The sequence below is a fragment of the Vicugna pacos genome, chromosome 3, assembly GCF_048564905.1.
Source record: "Vicugna pacos chromosome 3, VicPac4, whole genome shotgun sequence".
Classification (NCBI taxonomy): domain Eukaryota; kingdom Metazoa; phylum Chordata; class Mammalia; order Artiodactyla; family Camelidae; genus Vicugna; species Vicugna pacos.
In genome coordinates, this window is record NC_132989.1 from 34940193 (window position 1) to 34958690 (window position 18498).

General features: G+C 37.0%; 1 protein-coding gene across 1 annotated transcript in view; it reads left to right on the forward strand.

Moving 5' to 3' along the window:
* Positions 1–18498, forward strand: part of LOC116278165 (uncharacterized) — a 279304-nt gene that overhangs the window by 131512 nt on the left and 129294 nt on the right. The window contains exon 4 of the mRNA XM_072958927.1: positions 18199–18266. Coding sequence (XP_072815028.1) covers positions 18199–18266 — 68 coding nt within the window. The remainder of the gene's footprint in view (positions 1–18198; positions 18267–18498) is intronic.

Here is an 18498-nt window from a genome sequence, read left to right on the forward strand (position 1 = left end):
TCTCCTTTATTGATTCAATAGTTAATAGAACCAGTCATTTATATGACCTGTTAAAAATGATTTGTATTTGGATGATGAATTTTATTTGGCCACTTTGAACTTTTTAGAAGTAGGGAAGGAAAACATTTTGTTGAAATAAATATTTTGTTCATTTATTTTCAAAACTTGGAATGCAATTCACATGACGAGGGAAATGGCTAGTAATTAAAACACAGTCACAGAAAAGAAGTAAGTGAATGTTTAACAAGCAGTCTTCTTTGCTTCAGATGAAGCTGGGAGATGAACTGTTGTACTTTCCTTGGGTCGTAATTTTCACTCTTAGCTGCTTCACTTACTTTTCATTGCAATATGTGAAACAAAAACCAAAAAACTCAAGAGTCCCAAGTCCCAAGTCCCACAAATATAGTGTCCCCTTACATAAATAATTTTACCCATTTAGTTTTTCGTATCTGCAAAAAACAAGATGATTTTTGGTAAATCTGTCTTATTTGTCTTATAAATAAGCATCTAAATTTGAGTTCTGAGAACCCATCTCCCACGTGCCCACGTGCTTAGAACCAGGGTTAAGAGCATGCACTTCGTTTCTAGGCAGAACTCTTACAACTATGTGAAGTTAGACAAAACACTTAACTTCATAGCTCTTCATTTCCCTCAAGTATTAGAGCAGTCAGTGGTCATTTTGGTTGGCTCTCCAATATCATTCCACTTTCTAGGATTTATCTAAGATGTTTGTTGCCATCCAGATTCCTTGCCAGTAATTGCTTCATGGATGGACAGGCCTGAACTACTTGGGTTCAACAAGGTACAAAAGAGTGGCCAGTTCTGTTGAATGTGGACAGGTGATTATGCTCTGTTGTTGGTAGCAGATACCTCTTGACCATGAGGGTAATCAGCCATAGGATGAAGCCAACATGTTGAAGGGGGATGGAGAGATGGAAAGCTCCTTGATGATGCTCTTAAAGAACTGATAAACCTGAAGTCTGCTCTACCTCTCAACTTCTGGGTATTACATAGTCAGTTTGAGGTGCAGGGTTTTGGGGGTTTTTTACTTGCAACCGAAAGCTTAATAATAGAGGAAAAAATAATACCCCTACATCATAGAGTTCATACAGGGATTAAAGGAACTAATGCATGTAAAGCACTTAGCTTTACATGGTGTCTGAGTTCATAGCTAGTTCTCAATTAAATGTAGCTGTTACTGTTGTTACCCCACAAAGAGACCTAAGAAGATGCCAACTCCATTTTGCTTTTGGTAGAGGCTGTAAGAAAAGGAATTGTGTTGTAGCCAGCTCTAACCCCTTAGCATCTCTCCTTTCAGTTATTAGTGGGACTCTCTGATGTACCATCTGAGCTCACATTTTAATTCTTAACCTTTTCTATCTGTTCTGGTATCCCTTGGTTTCCACCAGGTTTTCCTCTCCCTAGAGTTTTTACTCTGTCACATGCCTTAAGAGGACCACTGATGGAGTCCTCCTTCTATGATGAAGTCAATTAATGCCTTTTCTGTTTTGCTTCCTGACTTCAAAGAATTACAAGATGATGTTCTCATCCAGGATTTGCAGACAGGACTGTGGCTTATGTGTTCTCTGCTCCCTTGTGCCAGGAAGGAATGACAGCTTTTGTGTTTAAGACTAGAGAAAGTCATGTTGCTAGGTATTTGCAAAATAACTGCAGTCAGGCTTTGTTTTTGAAGGTACTGGGAAATCTGAGAAAATTAAGGTGGATTTCTTGTGGGTAAAAATGCTTGACGCTGGCTGGTCAGAAGAAAGAAGTGATCAGACAACAAAGAGAGTGAATTGCATTCCTTTGGTCTGAGTAGTAGGGACAAGTGACTGGTCCCAGATGTTTTGTGCATTGGCTGCTTGTGACTCAGGGGGTGCTGTGCATTGTGGCATGGATTCATGTCCTCATTTAAGTCTTTCTGACCAGCAAATCTCATGGCCCTGGAAGCTGGAACCAAGTTCTTGTGGCTGAGCTGCCATGACGCCAGCAGAGTCATTTGCCTTTAAGAGAATCATGTAAGCCTAAACAATGAGTAGCTCAACAGCAAAAAACAAGAACTGCCATCAGAGGCCTGTCCACCATTTTCCTGAAGCACACAAGCCTGGAAGTCCTGGTGTTCCACTAGGGGAGACATGGAATCATAAACAATTTTTTATTGAAGTATAGTTGATTTACAAAATTGTGTGAGTTTCAGCTATACAGCATAGGGATTCAGTTCTTTATTTTTTAATTGAAATACAGTCATTTACAACATGTCAATTCCTGGTGTACAGCACAGCGTCCCAGTCATCATATAGATACATGTATCATTTTCATATTCTTTTTCATTAAAGGTTATTATAAAATGTTGAATATAGTTCCCTGTGCTTTACAGAAGAAATTTGTTTTTTTAATCTATTATTATATATAGTGGCTAACATTTGCAAATCTCAAACTTCCAAATTTATGCCTTCCCACCCTCTTTCCCCCGGTAACTGTAAGATTGTCTACTATGTCTGTGAGTCTGTTTCTGTTATATAGATGAGTTCATTAATGTCCTTGATTCAGGACATTTTTTTTCAGATTATATTCCATGATAGTTTATTATAAAATATTAAGTATAATTCCATGTGCTACATAGTAAATCCTTATTGCTTGTCTGTTTTATGTATAATAGTTTGTATCTGTTAATTCCATACTCCTACTTTGTCCATTTCTCCCTCTCCTCTTTGGTAACTATAAGTTTGTTTTCTATGTCTGTGTGCCTATTACTGTTTTGTATATAGATTCATTTGTACTATTTTAAAATTCCACATATAAGTGATATCATATAGTTGCCTTTCTCTGTTTCACTTAAAATTTACTAGGCATAATATTTACTAAGCATAATATTCTCTAGGTCCATCCATGTTGCTGCAAATGGCAACGCTTCATTCTTTTTTATGGTTGAGTAATATTTCATCATATGTATACCACTTCTTATTAAGCCAGTAATCTGTTGATGGATATTTTTAGATTGTTTCTGTATCTTGGCTATTGTAAATAGTGCTGCTGTGAACATTGGGGTATATGTATCTTTTCCAATTAGAATTTTTGTTTTTTCCAGATGTATACTCAAGAGTCAGATTGCTGGATTGTATGGTAGCTCTATTTTTAGTATTTTGGGGAAGCTGGATACCCTTTTCCACAGTGACTTACTTTCCCACTAACAGTGTACAAGGGTTTCCTTTTCTTCACATCCTCTCCAGAATTTATTGTTTGTAATAATAAGTGATAGCCAGTCTGACCAGTGTGAGATAATAGCTTATTATGGTTTTGATCCACATTTCTCTCTCTAATAATTAGCAATACTGAGCAAGTTTTCATGTGCCTTTTGGCCATCTGTCTATGTTCTTTGGGAAAATGTCTGTTTAGATCTTTTGTCCATTTTTTGATTGGGTTATTTGTTTTTTCACTATTGAGTTCTGTGCGTTGTTTGTATATTTTGGATATTACTCACTCATTAGTTGCATCTCTTGCAGATATTTTCTTCCATTCTGTAGATTGTTTTTCATTTTGTTGATTGTTTCCTTTTCTTTGCAAAACCTTTTAAGTTCTATTAGGTCACACTAACATTGAAAAAATATTTATTTTTGCTTTTATCTCTTTTCCCTTGTAAGATGATAAGAAAATATTGCTACTGTTTATGTCAGAAAATGTTTTGCCTCTGTTCTCTTCTGGTGTTTTATGGTGTCACGTCTTATATTTAGTTTTTTTTTTTTTAACCATTTTTAGTTTATTTTGTATATGGTGTGTTGGAGTGTTCAAATTTCATTGATTTACTTGTAGCTGTCCAGGTTTCCCAGCACTACTTGCTGAAGAGATTGTCTTTTCTCCATTGTATATTCCTCCCTTCTTTGATGTAGATGAGTTGGCTGTAGGTGTGTGAGTTTCTTTCTGGGCTCTCTGTTCATTTCCATTGACCCATATATCTGCTTTTGTGCCAGTACCACACTGTTTTGATTACTGTAACTTTGTAGTATTTGTCTGAAGTCTGGAAGGGTTATGCCTCTAGCTTTGCCCTCTTTCCTCAGGATTGTTTTGGAAATTCTGTTTGTTTTTTGTTGTGATTCTATATGAATTTTAGGATTATTTGTTCTAGTTCTGAGAAAAAAATCATGCATATTTTGAGAGGGATAGCGTTAAATCTATAGATTGCTTTCAGTAATATGGCCATTTTAACAATATTAATTCTTCCCATCCAAGTGCGTGGGGTATCTTTCCATTTCTCTGAGTTATTTTAGTTTCTTTTATCAGTGTTTTCTAGTTTTTAGCAAATATGTCTTCCATTTACTTGTTTAAATTTATTCCTAAGTATTTTATTTTTTTGATATGATTTTAAATGGAATTTTTCTTTTACTTTCTCTCTTGGATATTTCATTATTAGTGTAAAGAAATGCAACAGATTTCTGTTTACTAATCCTATAGCCTGCTATTGTGCTGAATTCATTAATTAGTTCTAATGGCTTTTGTGTGGAGACTTTAGGGTTCTTTATAAAGTATCATGTCATCTGCAGTTAGTGACATTTTTACATGTTCCCTTTCAACTCGAATTCCTTTTATTTGTTTCTCTTGTCTATTGCTGTGGCTAGGACCTTCAATAATATGTTGAATAGAAGTGATAAGAGTGGGCATCCTTGTCTTGTTCCTGAACTTAGCAAGAAGGCTTGCAGCTTTTCACCTTTGAGTACTGTGTTGACTGTGGATTTGTTGTAAACAGCCCTTATTATGTTGAGATATGTTCCCTCTATACCCACTTTGATCCTTAAATGGATATTGAATTTTGTCAGATGCTCTTTATGTGCCTATTGGGAAGATCATGTAGGTTTTGTCTTTCCTTTCTTTAGTGTGGTGTACCACATTAATTGATTTGTGTATGTTGAACCATCTTTGTGACCATTGATTGAATCCAAATTGATCATGATGAATGATCCTTTTTCTGTATTATTGGGTTCAGTTTGCTATTATTTTGTTGAGGATTTTTGCATCTATATTCATCAAAGATATTGGCCTGTAATTTCCCTTTTTTGTAGTGTCTTTGGTTTTCATATCAGGGTTATGGTGACCTCATAGAATGAATTTGGGACTATCCCCTCCTCTACAATTTTTTGGAATAGTTTGAGAAGGATTGATAGACTTAGAATTTGGTAAAACTCCATTTTGAGGTCATCTAGTTGTGGACTTTTTTTTTAACATTTTTTATTGATTTATAATCATTTTACAATGTTGTGTCAAATTCCAGTGTTCAGCACAATTTTTCAGTCATTCATGGACATATATACACTCATTGTCACATTTTTTTCTCTGTGATTTATCATAACATTTTGTGTATATTTCCCTGTGCTATACAGTGTAATCTTGTTTATCTATTCTACAATTTTGAAATCCCAGTCTATCCCTTCGCACCCTCTACCCCCCTGGTAACCACAAGTCTGTATTCTCTGTCCATGAGTCTTTAGATTCCACATATGAGCGATCTCATATGGTATTTTTCTTTCTCTTTCTGGCTTACTTCACTTAGAATGACATTCTCTAGGAGCATCCATGTTGCTGCAAATGGCGTTATGTTGTCAGTTTTTATGGCTGAGTAGTATTCCCTTGTATAAATATACCACCTCTTCTTTATCCAGTCACCTATTGATGGACATTTAGGCTGCTTCCATGTTTTGGCTATTGTAAATAGTGCTGCTATGAACATTGGAGTGCAGGTGTCATCCTGAAGTAGATTTCCTTCTGGGTACAAGCCCAGGAGTGGGATTCCTGGGTCATATGGTAAGTCTATTCCTAGTCTTTTGAGGAATCTCCACACTGTTTTCCACAGTGGCTGCACCAAACTGCATTCCCACCAGCAGTGTAGGAGGGTTCCCCTTTCTCCACAGCCTCTCCAGCATTTGTCATTTGTGGATTTTTGATGACAGCCATTCTGACTGGTGTGAGGTGATACCTCATTGTAGTTTTGATTTGCATTTCTCTGATAATTAGTGATATTGAGCATTTTTTCATGTGCTTTTTGATCATTTGTATGTCTTCCTTGGAGAATTGCTTGTTTAGGTCTTCTACCCATTTTTGGATTGGGTTGTTTATTTTTTTTCTTATTGAGTCGTATGAGCTGCTTATATATTTTGGAGATCAAGCCTTTGTCGGTTTCACTTGCAAAAATTTTCTCCCATTCCGTAGGTTTTCTTCTTGTTTTATTTCTGATTTCCTTTGCTCTGCTGAAGCTTGTAAGTTTCATTAGGTCCCATTTGTTTATTCTTGCTTTTATTTCTTCTAGGAGAAAATTTTTGAAATGTATGTCAGATAATGTTTTGCCTATGTTTTCCTCTAGGAGGTTTATTGTATCTTGTCTTATGTTTAAGTCTTTGATCCATTTTGAGTTGATTTTTGTATATGGTGTAAGGGTGTGTTCTAGCTTCATTGTTTTACATGCTGCTGTCCAGTTTTCCCAACACCATTTGGTGAAGAGACTGTCTTTATTCCATTGTATATTCTTGCCTCCTTTGTCGAAGATGAGTTGACCAAAAGTTTGTGGGTTCATTTCTGGGCTCTCTATTCTGTTCCATTGGTCCATATGTCTGTTTTGGTACCAATACCATGCTGTCTTGATGACTGTAGCTCTATAGTATTGTCTGAAGTCTGGGAGAGTTATTCCTCCAGCCTCTTTCTTTCTCTTCAGTAATGCTTTAGCAATTCTAGGTCTTTGATGGTTCCATATAAATTTTATTATGATTTGTTCTAGTTCTGTGAAATATGTCCTGGGTAATTGGATAGGGATTGCATTAAATCTGTAGATTGCCTTGGGCAGTGTGACCATTTTAACAATATTGATTCTTCCAATCCAAGAGCATGGAATCTCTTTCCATTTTTTAAAGTCTTCTTTAATTTCCTTCATCAATGGTTTATAGTTTTCTGTGTATAATTCTTTCACCTCCTTGGTTAGATTTATTCCCAGATATTTTATTACTTTGGGTGCTATTTTAAAGGGGATTGTTTCTTTACTTTCTTTTTCTGTTGATTTATCGTTAGTGTAAAGAAAGGCAACTGATTTTTGAACATTAATTTTGTAACCTGCTACCTTGCTGAATTCTTCAATCAGCTCTAGTAGTTTTTGTGTGGACCTTTTAGGGTTTTCTATATATAGTAACATGTCATCAGCATATGACACTTTTACCTCTTCTTTTCCAATTTGGATCCCTTTTATTTCTTTCTCTTGCCTGATTGCTGTGGCTAGGACTTCCAGGACTATGTTGAATAGGAGTGGTGATAGTGGGCATCCTTGTCTTGTCCCAGATTTTAGTGGGAAGCTTTTGAGTTTTTCACCATTGAGTACTATGCTGGCTGTAGGTTTGTCATATATAGCTTTTATTATGTTGAGATATGTTCCCTCTATACCCACTTTGATGAGAGTTTTTATCATAAATGGGCGTTGAATTTTATCAAATGCTTTTTCTGCATCAATTGAGATGATCATGTGGTTTTTGTCCTTTCTCTTGTTGATGTGATGTATTACATTGATTGATTTGCGTATGTTGAACCAGCCTTGTGTCCCTGGGATGAACCCCACTTGGTCATGATGTATAATCTTTTTTATGTGTTGTTGGATTCTATTTGCCAAAATTTTGGCGAGGATTTTGGCGTCTATGTTCATCAGTGATATTGGCCTATAATTCTCTTTTTTTGTAGTGTCTGCCTGGTTTTGGTATCAGGGTGATGGTGGCTTCATAGAATGAGTTTGGGAGTATTCCCTCCTTTTCAATCGTCTGGAAGAGTTTGAGAAGGACTGGTATGTTTGGTAGAATTCCCCGGTGAAGCCATCCGGTCCTGGACTTTTATTTGTAGGGAGGTTTTTAATTGCTATTTCTATTTACTTTCTAGTGATCGGATTGTTCAAGTGTTCAGTTTCTTCTTGATTCAGTTTTGGTGGACAGTATGTTTCCAGAAACTTGTCCATCTCCTCTAGGTTATGCAGTTTGGTTCCATATAGTTTTTCATAATATTCTTGTATGATATTCTGTATTTTTATTTTGTTGTTGTAATTTCTCCATTTTCCTTTCTTATTTTGCTAATTTGTGCTCTCTCTTTTTTCTTCTTTGTGAGTTTGGCCAGAGGTTTGTCGATTTTATTTACTTTTTCAAAAAACCAGCTTTTGGTTTGGTTGATTTTTTTCTATGGTCTTGTTAATCTCTATTGTATTTAATTCCTCTCTGATCTTTATTATTTCCTTCTTTCTGCTGCTTTTTGGGGCTTTTTGTTGTTGTTTTTCTAATTGATTCAGGTGGTGGGTTAACTTGTTTATTTGAGATTGTTCTTCTTTTTTGAGGAAGGCCTGTATCGCTATAAACTTCCCTCTTAGCACTGCCTTTGCTGTGTCCCATAGGTTTTGAGTGGTTGTGCTTTCATTATCATTTGTCTCAAGGTATTTTTTAATTTCAGCTTTGATTTCCTCGTTGATCCATTGTTTTTTCAGTAACATACTGTTTAATCTCCATGCTTTCCTTTTTTTCTCCTTTGTTTCTCTGTTGTTGATTTCCAGTTTCATGGCATTGTGGTCAGTAAAGATGCTTGAGATATTGTCTATCTTCTTAAATTTGTTGAGGTTTCTTTTGTGTCCAAGTACATGATTGATCCTGGAGAATGTTCCATGTGCACTTGAAAAGAATGTATATTCTTTTTTGGGGGGTGTAATGCTCTGAAAATATCCACCAAATCTAGTTTTTCTATTGTAGTATTTAATTTCTCTGTTGCCTTGTTTATTTTCTGTCTGGAAGATCTGTCTAGTGATGTTAATGCAGTGTTAAAATCTCCCACTATGATTGTATTCCCATCAATATCGCCCTTTATCTCTGTTAGTAATTCTTGTATGTACTTAGGTGCTCCTATATTGGGTGCATATATATTAACGAGTGTAATGTCTTCATCTTGTATCACTCCTTTAATCATTATAAAATGTCCCTCTTTATCTCTCTTTATGGCCTTTGTTTTAAAGTCTATTTTGTCTGAAATCAGTACTGCAATACCTGCTTTTTTGGCTTTTCCATTTGCATGGAATATCCTTTTCCATCCTTTCACTCTCAATCTATATGTGTCCTTCTCCCTGAAGTGGGTCTCTTGTATGCAGCATATTGAAGGTTCTTGCTTTATTATCCAGTCTGCCACTGTGTGTCTTTTGACTGGAGCATTTAGTCCATTAACATTTACAGTAATTAATGATAGATGTGTGTTTATTGCCATTTTGAACTTATCTTTGCAGTTGAATTGGTATATCCTCTTTGTTCCTTTCTTCTTCCTTTTGTGGTTTGGTAATTTTCCTTTGTATTATCATGGATTTTATTTAATGTTTGTGACTCCCTTGTAAATTTTTGACTTGTGGTTACCCTTTTTTGTAAATCTATTAACCTATACCTGTTTTTATTAAACTCATAATAACATGATCTCAAACCCATCCTACTGTTAAAAAAATTTTAAAAAGAAAGAAAAAAAATTCTATATTTCCCTGCCTCCCTCTCCCACTCTCAGTGATTTGTATGTCTTCTTTTATAATTTCGTGTTTTCTTTATTTGTAATTCATGAGTTATCACCTTTCCAGTTGTGAGTTTCTCATTTCTGTAGCATCCTGCTGCTTTTCTATTTAGAATAGCCCTTTCAATCTTTCTTTTAGCATGGGTTTAGTGTTGCCAAACTCCTGGAGCTTTTTTTTTGTCTGTGAAACTCTTTATTTCTCCTTCTATCCTAAAGGATAGCCTTGCTGGATAAAGTATCCTAGGCTGCATCTTTTTTTCATACAGGGCTTTGAATATATCTTGCCACTCCCTTCTGGCCTGTAGTTTTTGTGTAGAGAAATCAGCTGAGAGCCTTATGGGGGTTCCCTTGTAATTCACTCTTTGCTTTTCTCTTGCTGCCTTTAGAATCATTTCTTTATCCTTGACTCTGGCCATCTTGATTATGATATGTCTCGGTGTGAGTCTATTTGGGTTCTTCCTGTTTGGGACCCTCTGAGCTTCCTGTACTTGGATATCTGATTCCTTCTTTAAGTTTGGGAAGTTTTCAGTCATGATTTCTTCAAAAACCTTTTCAATCCCCTTTGATCCTTCTTCCCCTTCTGGGATCCCTATTATGCGAAGATTGGGACTCTTCATATTATCCCATAGGTCCCTTATGCTATTATCATTATTTTTTATTTGCTTATCTTGTAGTTCTTCTGAATGGGTGCTTTCTATTGCCCTGTCTTCTAGATCACTAATTCGTTCCTCTGCATTAACTAGTCGGCTTTGCACAGCTGTTAGATCATTCCTCATCTCTGTCAATGAGTTTACCCATTCTGCTTGGCTCTTTATAGCTTCAGTTTCATTTTTGACATATTTTATCTCTCTAAGCACTATCTCTTTTAATTCCTTCAGCAATTTGATCACTCCTTTTTTGAAATCTTGATCTAGTAGGCTATCGATGTCTATTTCATTGATCTTTCTTTCAGGGGATTCCTCTTGTTCTTTTAATTGGGAAAGGTTTCTCTGCTTCTTCATCTTGCTCATACCTCTCTGGCACTGTGGTTTATGGAGTATCAGTTGTCTATTTTGGATCTTAAGGATTTTATCTATCTAATGCCTATTTATGAATAGAACTTAGGGAAAAAAAAAAGAATAAGAGAGAGAGAAAGATTTTTAAAAGAAGGGAGAAAGAGGGTTTGAAAACAGTGTATAATGAATAATAGAAGAGCGAGTTGAAGCAGAGTATGAATCGGGTTGAGACGTCCTTTTAAAACCTTTAAAAAAAAAAGAAAAAAAAAGGGGTGAGGAGATGAATAGATGTATTTTGAAGCCTGTGTCTAATCAATAACAGGACATCAAAACCCAAGAGAAATAGAAATGAATTAAGAAGTAAAAATTAAGAGAGTAATTGAAAATAGAACAGTTAAAAACAGATTTAAGAACAAAACAAAAAACAAAAAAAAAAAAAAAAGGGGGGGTTGTCGGTGTTCTCCTGGAGTCTGTGTGCTTTTAATGTGAAGTCCTTCTGTCTTCGTCCTGTTTTGGAAGCTCAGCTTGTTTTCATAGGCCCTCCGTTGGCGCCCTCTTCTGTGCTGCTCCCAGCACCTGTAGGCAAGCGTATCGCGCCTCCTCCTAACACGGGGTCAGATGCAGCTCTTCTCTGCTGCGGGCGGGCGGGTCACTGCCCCTCCGGATGCCGCAGTCAGATGTTGCAGACTGGCCAGGCAGGAGGGCGGGTCGTGCCCCCTCCCAGCACCTCGGTCAGGGGCTGTGCTCCTGCCCGACAGGCAGGGGGCTGCTCTCCCTCTACCTGCGCAGCCGGTAGCTCCGCTGCTCTGTGCGGCTGCGTGCTCCGCCCTGGTCGCGCTCCTCGGGTGGGCTCCAGGAAGACCGAGGGGCAGCCTCCCTGCTCTGAGCCAAGACCCAGCTCCTTGTTTGTCTCTGTGGAGCAAGTTCTCTGAGGGACCAGGATGGAAGGATCCCACCTGCCCCGGGCTGTAGGCCCGTCTCAGTCTGGCCCTTGAGGCTGCTGAGCCCTTCGGTGCGGATGCAGGTTTCGCCCCCGCCCCCGCCTGGGTGCTAAGCGCCGGAGAATATGGCGGCTCTGCCTGGGCCCCGCCTCTCTTCCCCTGAAAAGTTTCCGCGGGTTTTCAGAGATGGGGGTATGCACCCTTCCCCCGAGAGCACATCAACCTTGCTGTTTTATGGAGGGCCCAGGTTGTTCTGTCCTGCACACCCACAGCCACGGCGCCCGGCCCCCCCGCAGTCCCCCGGAGCTGCCTCCGTGCAGCCGCCCCCGTCCTCCGCCCGGCTTGTGCAGCCTGGCCCTGCCCGCCGCTGCCGGCCCGCGTCTCAGGCTGGGTGTCGGGGGGACGCTCTGTGCCCGTTTAACTTAGTTCCGTCAGTGAAGGGCTGCTCTGTACAGCTCTGAGCCTCGGAGGCTCCCCCTCCATCCCGCTGGCCTCTCAATTGGAGAGGGGAGACCCAGGGAGCGAGCGCCAGTCCTCCTTTGCCGCTCCCTCCCCGCGGGACCCGTCCCGCGCTGCTTTGCCTTTTGTTCTTTCTTTTTTCCTTTTCTCCTACCAGATTTTCGGCGTCTTTATCTTTTGAAGAGGGCGATGTTCTGTCGGAGTTCCGCAGGTGCTCTGGTTGGCTGAGTGAGTCTATAGATGTGGATCTTGGTGTATTTGTGGGAGAGGGTGACTTACAAGCGTCCTTCTACTCCGCCATCTTGCCTCTTCTCCAGTTGTGGACTTTTGTTTGCAGAGATGTTTTTGTTTTTGTTTTTTGGGTTTTTTGTTATTAATTACAAATTCCATTTCACTTCTAGTGATTGGTCTGTTCAAATTATGTTTCTTTGTGACTCAGTTTTGGCAAGCTGTAGGTTTCTAGAAACGTGCCCATTTTTTCTAGGTTGTCTAGCTTGTTGGCACATTGTTCCTATTTATGGTGTTCTTTTATGAACTTTTTTTTTTTGTATTTCTGTGGTATTGGTTGTTATTTCTCCTCTTCTGTTTCTTGTTTTGTTTATTTGGGTCCTCCCTCTTTTCTTTTATATTTAAAAAAAAAACAGCTCTTGGTTCTACTGATCTTTTCTATTATCTTTTGATCTCTGTTTTATTTATTTCATCTCTGATCTTTATTACTTCCTTCTTTCTTATGACTTTGGGTTTTATTTGGTCTTCTTTTTTAAATTTTCTATGGTGGTAGGTTTGGTTTTTTATTTGAGATTTTTCTTATTTCTTGAAGAAGTCCTGAATACAAGAAAATTCCCTCTTTGAGCTACTTTTGCTGCATCCCATAGGTTTTTATAAGGTTGTGTTTTCATTTTCATTTGTTTTGAGGCTTTTTCTAATTTCTTCTGATACCATTGACCCACTAGTTTTTTTTGGAAGCATATTGTTTGGTCTTCATGTGTTTATTCTTTTTTCATTTTTCTTTCGGTAGCTTATTTCTAGTTTCATATCATGTGGTCAGAAAAGATACTTGAAATAATTTCTATCCTCTTAAATTTGAGGCTTTTTTTGTGTGTGACTGAATATGTGGTCTAGTCTAGAGAATGTTCTACGCATGCTTGAAAAAAAAAAGAGGTATTCTGTTTTGTTTTATTTTTTGATGAAGTGTCCTGTAGATATCAAATAAGTCCACCTGGTCTTTTGTGTATTTAGGACCTCTGTTGCCTTATTGATTTTCTGTCTGGATAATCTGTCCATTGATGTAATTGGGGTGTTAAAGCCTCCTACTATTTTTGTATTATTGCCAGTTTCTCTCTTTATGTCTGTTAGTATTTGTTTTATGTATTTAGGCACTCCTATATTGAATGTACGTATGTTAACAAGTATAATTTTTTCGCTGATCCCTTTATTGTTAAATAATGCCCTTCTTTGTCTTTCTTTATGATCTTTGTTTTAAAGTCTATTTTGTCTGACCTGAGTGTTGCCACCCCTGCTGTCTTGTCATTTCTATATTCATGATACATCTTTTTTCTGTCCCATAAGTTTCGGTCTGTGTGTATGTCTTTCACCCTGAAGTGAATTTCTTGTAGGCAGCATATTGAAAGTTCTTGTTTTTTTTTTTTAATTCATTCAGCCACTCTGTGTCTTTTGATCAGAACATTTAGTCCATTGACATTTAAAGTAATTATTGATAGGTATTACTTCCTGCCATTTTAATTCTTGTTTTCTAATGCTTTTGTAGTTCTTCTTTGTTCATTGCTTCTTTTTGTTTTTCCCTTTGTGATTTTCTTTTGTATTATGCTTGAGCTCCTTTCTTTTTTGTTTTTGTGACTCTACTGTATTTTTTTGTTTTGTGGTTACCATAGAGTTCAAGTATGTTGACCCATAACTGTATTTTAATTGTTACATCTCTTGTTGTGGGTCTCTTTGGGTCCATCTTGTTTGGGATCTTCTGTGCTTCCTGTACCTGGATATCTGTTTCCTTCTTTAGGTTTAGAAGGTTTCAGCCATAATTTCTTCAAATACATTTTTGGTCCCCTTCTCTCTCTTCTATTTCTGGAACCCTTATTATGTGTAGATAGGTGTGTTTTATATTATCCCATAGATCTTCTATGTTGCTTTCATTTTTTTTTTTCATCTATCTTTATGTCTGCTGTTCTGATTGGGCGATTTCCATTATTCTGTCTTCCAAATAACTTATTCGTTCTTCTGGGTCATTTAATCATCTATTCATTGCTTCTAGATTGCTTTTTATCTCAGCAATTGAATTGTCTATTTTTGATTGGTTCATCTTTATAATTTCTAGTTCCTTGTTACAGTGATCTGTGTTTTCTATCAATAATCTTTCTTAATTCAGTATTTTTTAAATACATTTTTATTGAAGTATAGTCAGTTTACAATGTTGTGTCAGTTCCTGGTGTATAGCACAATACTTCAGTCATACAAGAACATACATCTATTTGTTTGCATATTCTTTTTAACCGCAATATCTAGTTACAACTAGATATTGAATATACTTCCCTATGCTATACAGTAGGACCTTGTTGTTAATCTATTTTATATATAGTAGTTAGTATCTGCAAATCTCAAACTCCCAATTTATCCCTTCCTACCCCCCTTTTCCTCTGGTAACCATAAGTTTGTTTTTTTATGTCTGTGAATCTGTTTCTGTTTCATAAATAAGTTTGTCTTTTTTTTAAAAGATTCCCCATATAAGTGATAGCATATGGTGTTTTTCTTTCTCTTTCTGGCTTACTTCACTTAGAATGATGTTCTCCATGTCCATCCATGTTGCTGCAAATGGCATTATTTGATTCTTTTTTTTTTATCACCGAGTAGTATTCCATTTTATAAATATACCACAACTTCTTTATGCAGTTATCTGTTGATGAACATTTAGGTTGTTTCCATGTCTTGGCTATTGTAAATAGTGCTGCTGTGAATACGGGGGTGCATGTATCTTTTTGAATTAATGTTCCCTCTGGATGTATGCCCAGGAGTGGTATTGCTGGCTCATATGGTAGGTCTATTTTTAGTCTTTTGAGGAATCTCCATACTGTTTTCCGTAATGGCTGCACCAAACTACATTCCCACCAATAGTGTAGGAGGGTTCCCTTTTCTCCACAGCCTTTCCAGCATTTATGTTTGTGGCCTTTTGAATGATGGCCGTTCTGACTGGTATGAGGTGATACCTTATTGTGGTTTTGATTTGCGTTTCTCTGATGATTAGCGATATTGAGCATTTTTTCATGCTGCCCCTGCCCCATCCAAAGCACACCCTAGATGCCCTTGTCTGTCTCTGTAGCTAGAGTGAGTCTATGTCCATATACTGTGCCAGCCTGTGGTGTGGACTGAGCAGGGTCAGGGTGTTCTTCCCTGCAGATTGGGCAGTGCAGCTAGGCAGCAGCCGTCAGTGCAATGCCTTCCTCTGATTGCTGGCATGCCAGCATGTGTGTACTTCTCGTGAATAGAGTCCAGGCTTTTCTAGTCCTTCTGTCTGTCTGAGTGGATTTCCCAGTAGGCAGAGGGCCTTGCTCCTCTGCACAGGACCCCAGGGCTAGGATGTCCAGATTGTGGCACAACCTACTCACTTCCCAGAGGATGTACCTCTGCAGACCCCTTCCTTTCAGAGTCTTTGCAGGGGCAGAGGTCCTGACATGGTGCCTTTTTTCCCCATCTACCTGGTTACATGGGGATCCTTCTTGCAGCTTTGGTCATATAGGAGTTCTTCTGCCAGTTCCTAGTTAGTTTTCTGTAAGAATTGTTTGTTTTAGAAATATGAAGAAATGTGACATTTTATGTACCTAAAATGGCATAGGAAAATTTCTACCTGTTTTAGGCTTCTAAAGTGGGTAATCTGCCTGATCATCTAAAATTATCTGGTATTTTATTCACTCATGCCCCCAGGCCAGGCCTTTCCATTACTGGACAAATCTGGATACTATTTTCAGATAGTTTTTTTCTAATTAACTTCATTTAAAAAAAATTAATCCATGAATATTAAGATAGTCAAAAGGAAAATACTGATTTTTCTTTCCTTTTTCCTGTTTTCTTTTCTCTTTCAATTTATGAACTAAATTTTAGGTCAGATATTAGAGAGGTAAACCAATTCTCTGCACAAGTTAAGTAGCCAGTTACTATGCCATTAGTAACAACTTCCATCCAGGGCGTCTCTCTGCCTGACAAAGTGTTTAAAGAGGAAACACTTAGGGAAATCTTTAAGAACAAAATGCATTTCAACTGAGTCAACATGGTGTGCAGCGCATCAAAACGTGGAGATTAAAGCATACATCAACTTTTCTCTACCACAAAACTGTCCTACTTGTCATTTTAAGAAAGTAGCCTATCAAGCATATGCTTTGATCATTTATAATGGATTCTTTCTGACTGGTTGTCATCGTGAAAATTAACATGCCTAGTTGAGAAAGCATAACAGCAACGTTGGTAAAGAAAGATTAATCATTTGTTCCAAATAATAAAGGCATTGTCACTGGGATAAATCAATCTAATATCATTAGGAACTTGTATTTTCTTTAGAAACCACATGCCACATCTCACATGCAAATTAAGATTAATGGTGTTTAGTATCTATGATGTGCCTTCATCCATAGATCTGGACATTGACTACAGTACATCAGTGTAGTACATTTTGAAATGATATGGCATGACTAGTGAATGGTCCATTCATGAAGAGCTAAGTTATTCACATATTTAAGTTTTACTGTTGAAACATGATTACGTCTTTTATCTTCTAATAAGTTAAAGATATGAAGGAAACAAGATCAACAAACATAGCTGGGCATTTGTTAAGTATAGTTCTTCATTGACAGTAAACCTTAAACAGGGTTTCAGTTCAAAGAAGAATTGACTTTCTCCAATCTGGTTAAAGCATAGAGGTCTAATAAATTTGTAAAATGACCTTATGAAGGAAGAAAATAATCAAAAAACAGAACCCAAAATATTTACTTGTTACAATTAAAAAAGTGGAACACTTGTTAACTAGTTAAGATAATCATGTACATCAAGGATGCTTGACTTTCTTTATTCCCATTGTTTATTCAAGAAACAGTATAATCGTGTATTATGCTTATTTAGAAAAACTATGGGACACAATTGTCTTGCATGTTACTTATCACAACTTAAAATTTTTTTAAAAGTTTTTTTGTTTAAGTACAGTCAGTTACAATGTGTCAATTTCTGGTGTACAGCACAGTGTCTCAGTCATGCATATACATATATTCAGATAACTTTTTTTATTTCACAATTTTAGTCTAGCCCAAATGATTACTATCACGGTCCTAACTTAGCACATGTGATTCATGGATGATATAAACAAACTGAAATTCTTCATCTACAAATGTGAACATAAAGCATGAAAGTGGTCATTACAGAGAAATGAGAGAAATAAGGGAGCTTTCTGTTTAAACAAGGACACAGAGGGCAAGATCAAATCACTGTGGAACATAACCACTTCCACTACTTAATGGTCCAGTCTTTTGAATTTCCTTAAATTTTGAATTTAAGGCAGCAGTAGTTTTAATTGCATCTCCCTAAGGATGCATGACATTGAATATTTTTTTCATGTGTTTTTTTGCCATCTGTGTATCCGTTCATATCTGTTGTTTGTTTCCCTCTTCATTAGCAAATAAATAGCTCATTCCCTCCCCCAAAATAATCTTGCCATTGACTAGCTAGAATGTTTTATATTTTATGTTTTCACCACATGCTTGACTCTGTGTCTTCTCCATAATCAGTAATGGTGTTTCTTTGAATTTATTTATATTGAATATTAAACAAAATGCAGCAAATATAACACCTATAAATTGTTTCCTGAAATTGGGAAGGTCAAAAAAGAATTTTTTTTACATATAGTAGCATTTTCCAAACTGTGTTACTAATTCTACAGATAAGTGTTCTGTGTTAAAAAAAAAAAAAAGAGTGCCATGGTCATAAATATTTGAGAAACACTATAAAATGCAGTTACCCAAACGGGTTTGACTGTGGGAGTCCACTTACTTGTGGATCTTTTCAATAAATATATTAAAAATTTTTTTGAGATTTACAACATTTTGAAAAAACTTGCAGATATTCCATATAGACTTAGAAATATCAAAAAAATTAAGAAAAAGTTAGATATGTCATGAATGTATGAAATAGGTGTAGATACTAGTTTATCCTTACATAGGCATAAGGTGAGTGATATTTCATATAAAACTTAATTTCCTACTGTTTTACAGTGTCGCTGTCAAAAGAATTACATCACCCTACAGTATGCATCGCAAGAAACCATGTGTCAGCCTATCAGGTAAGTGGCTTTTTAAAAAATATAACAATGTTTTCAAGAGTGTATTATGAACATGACTAGTAGTTCTGTATGCCATAAGAGTTCTGTAACGATTCATTCATTAACGTATAGGCTAGGCTGTCGTGAAGCCATCATATCAATTACCCTCAGCTACCGTAAAGCAATCAAACTCTGCTTCTTCATTATCAAGGTATAAATCATACCTGTAAGTAAATAGGAGTTTCTTTTTCAC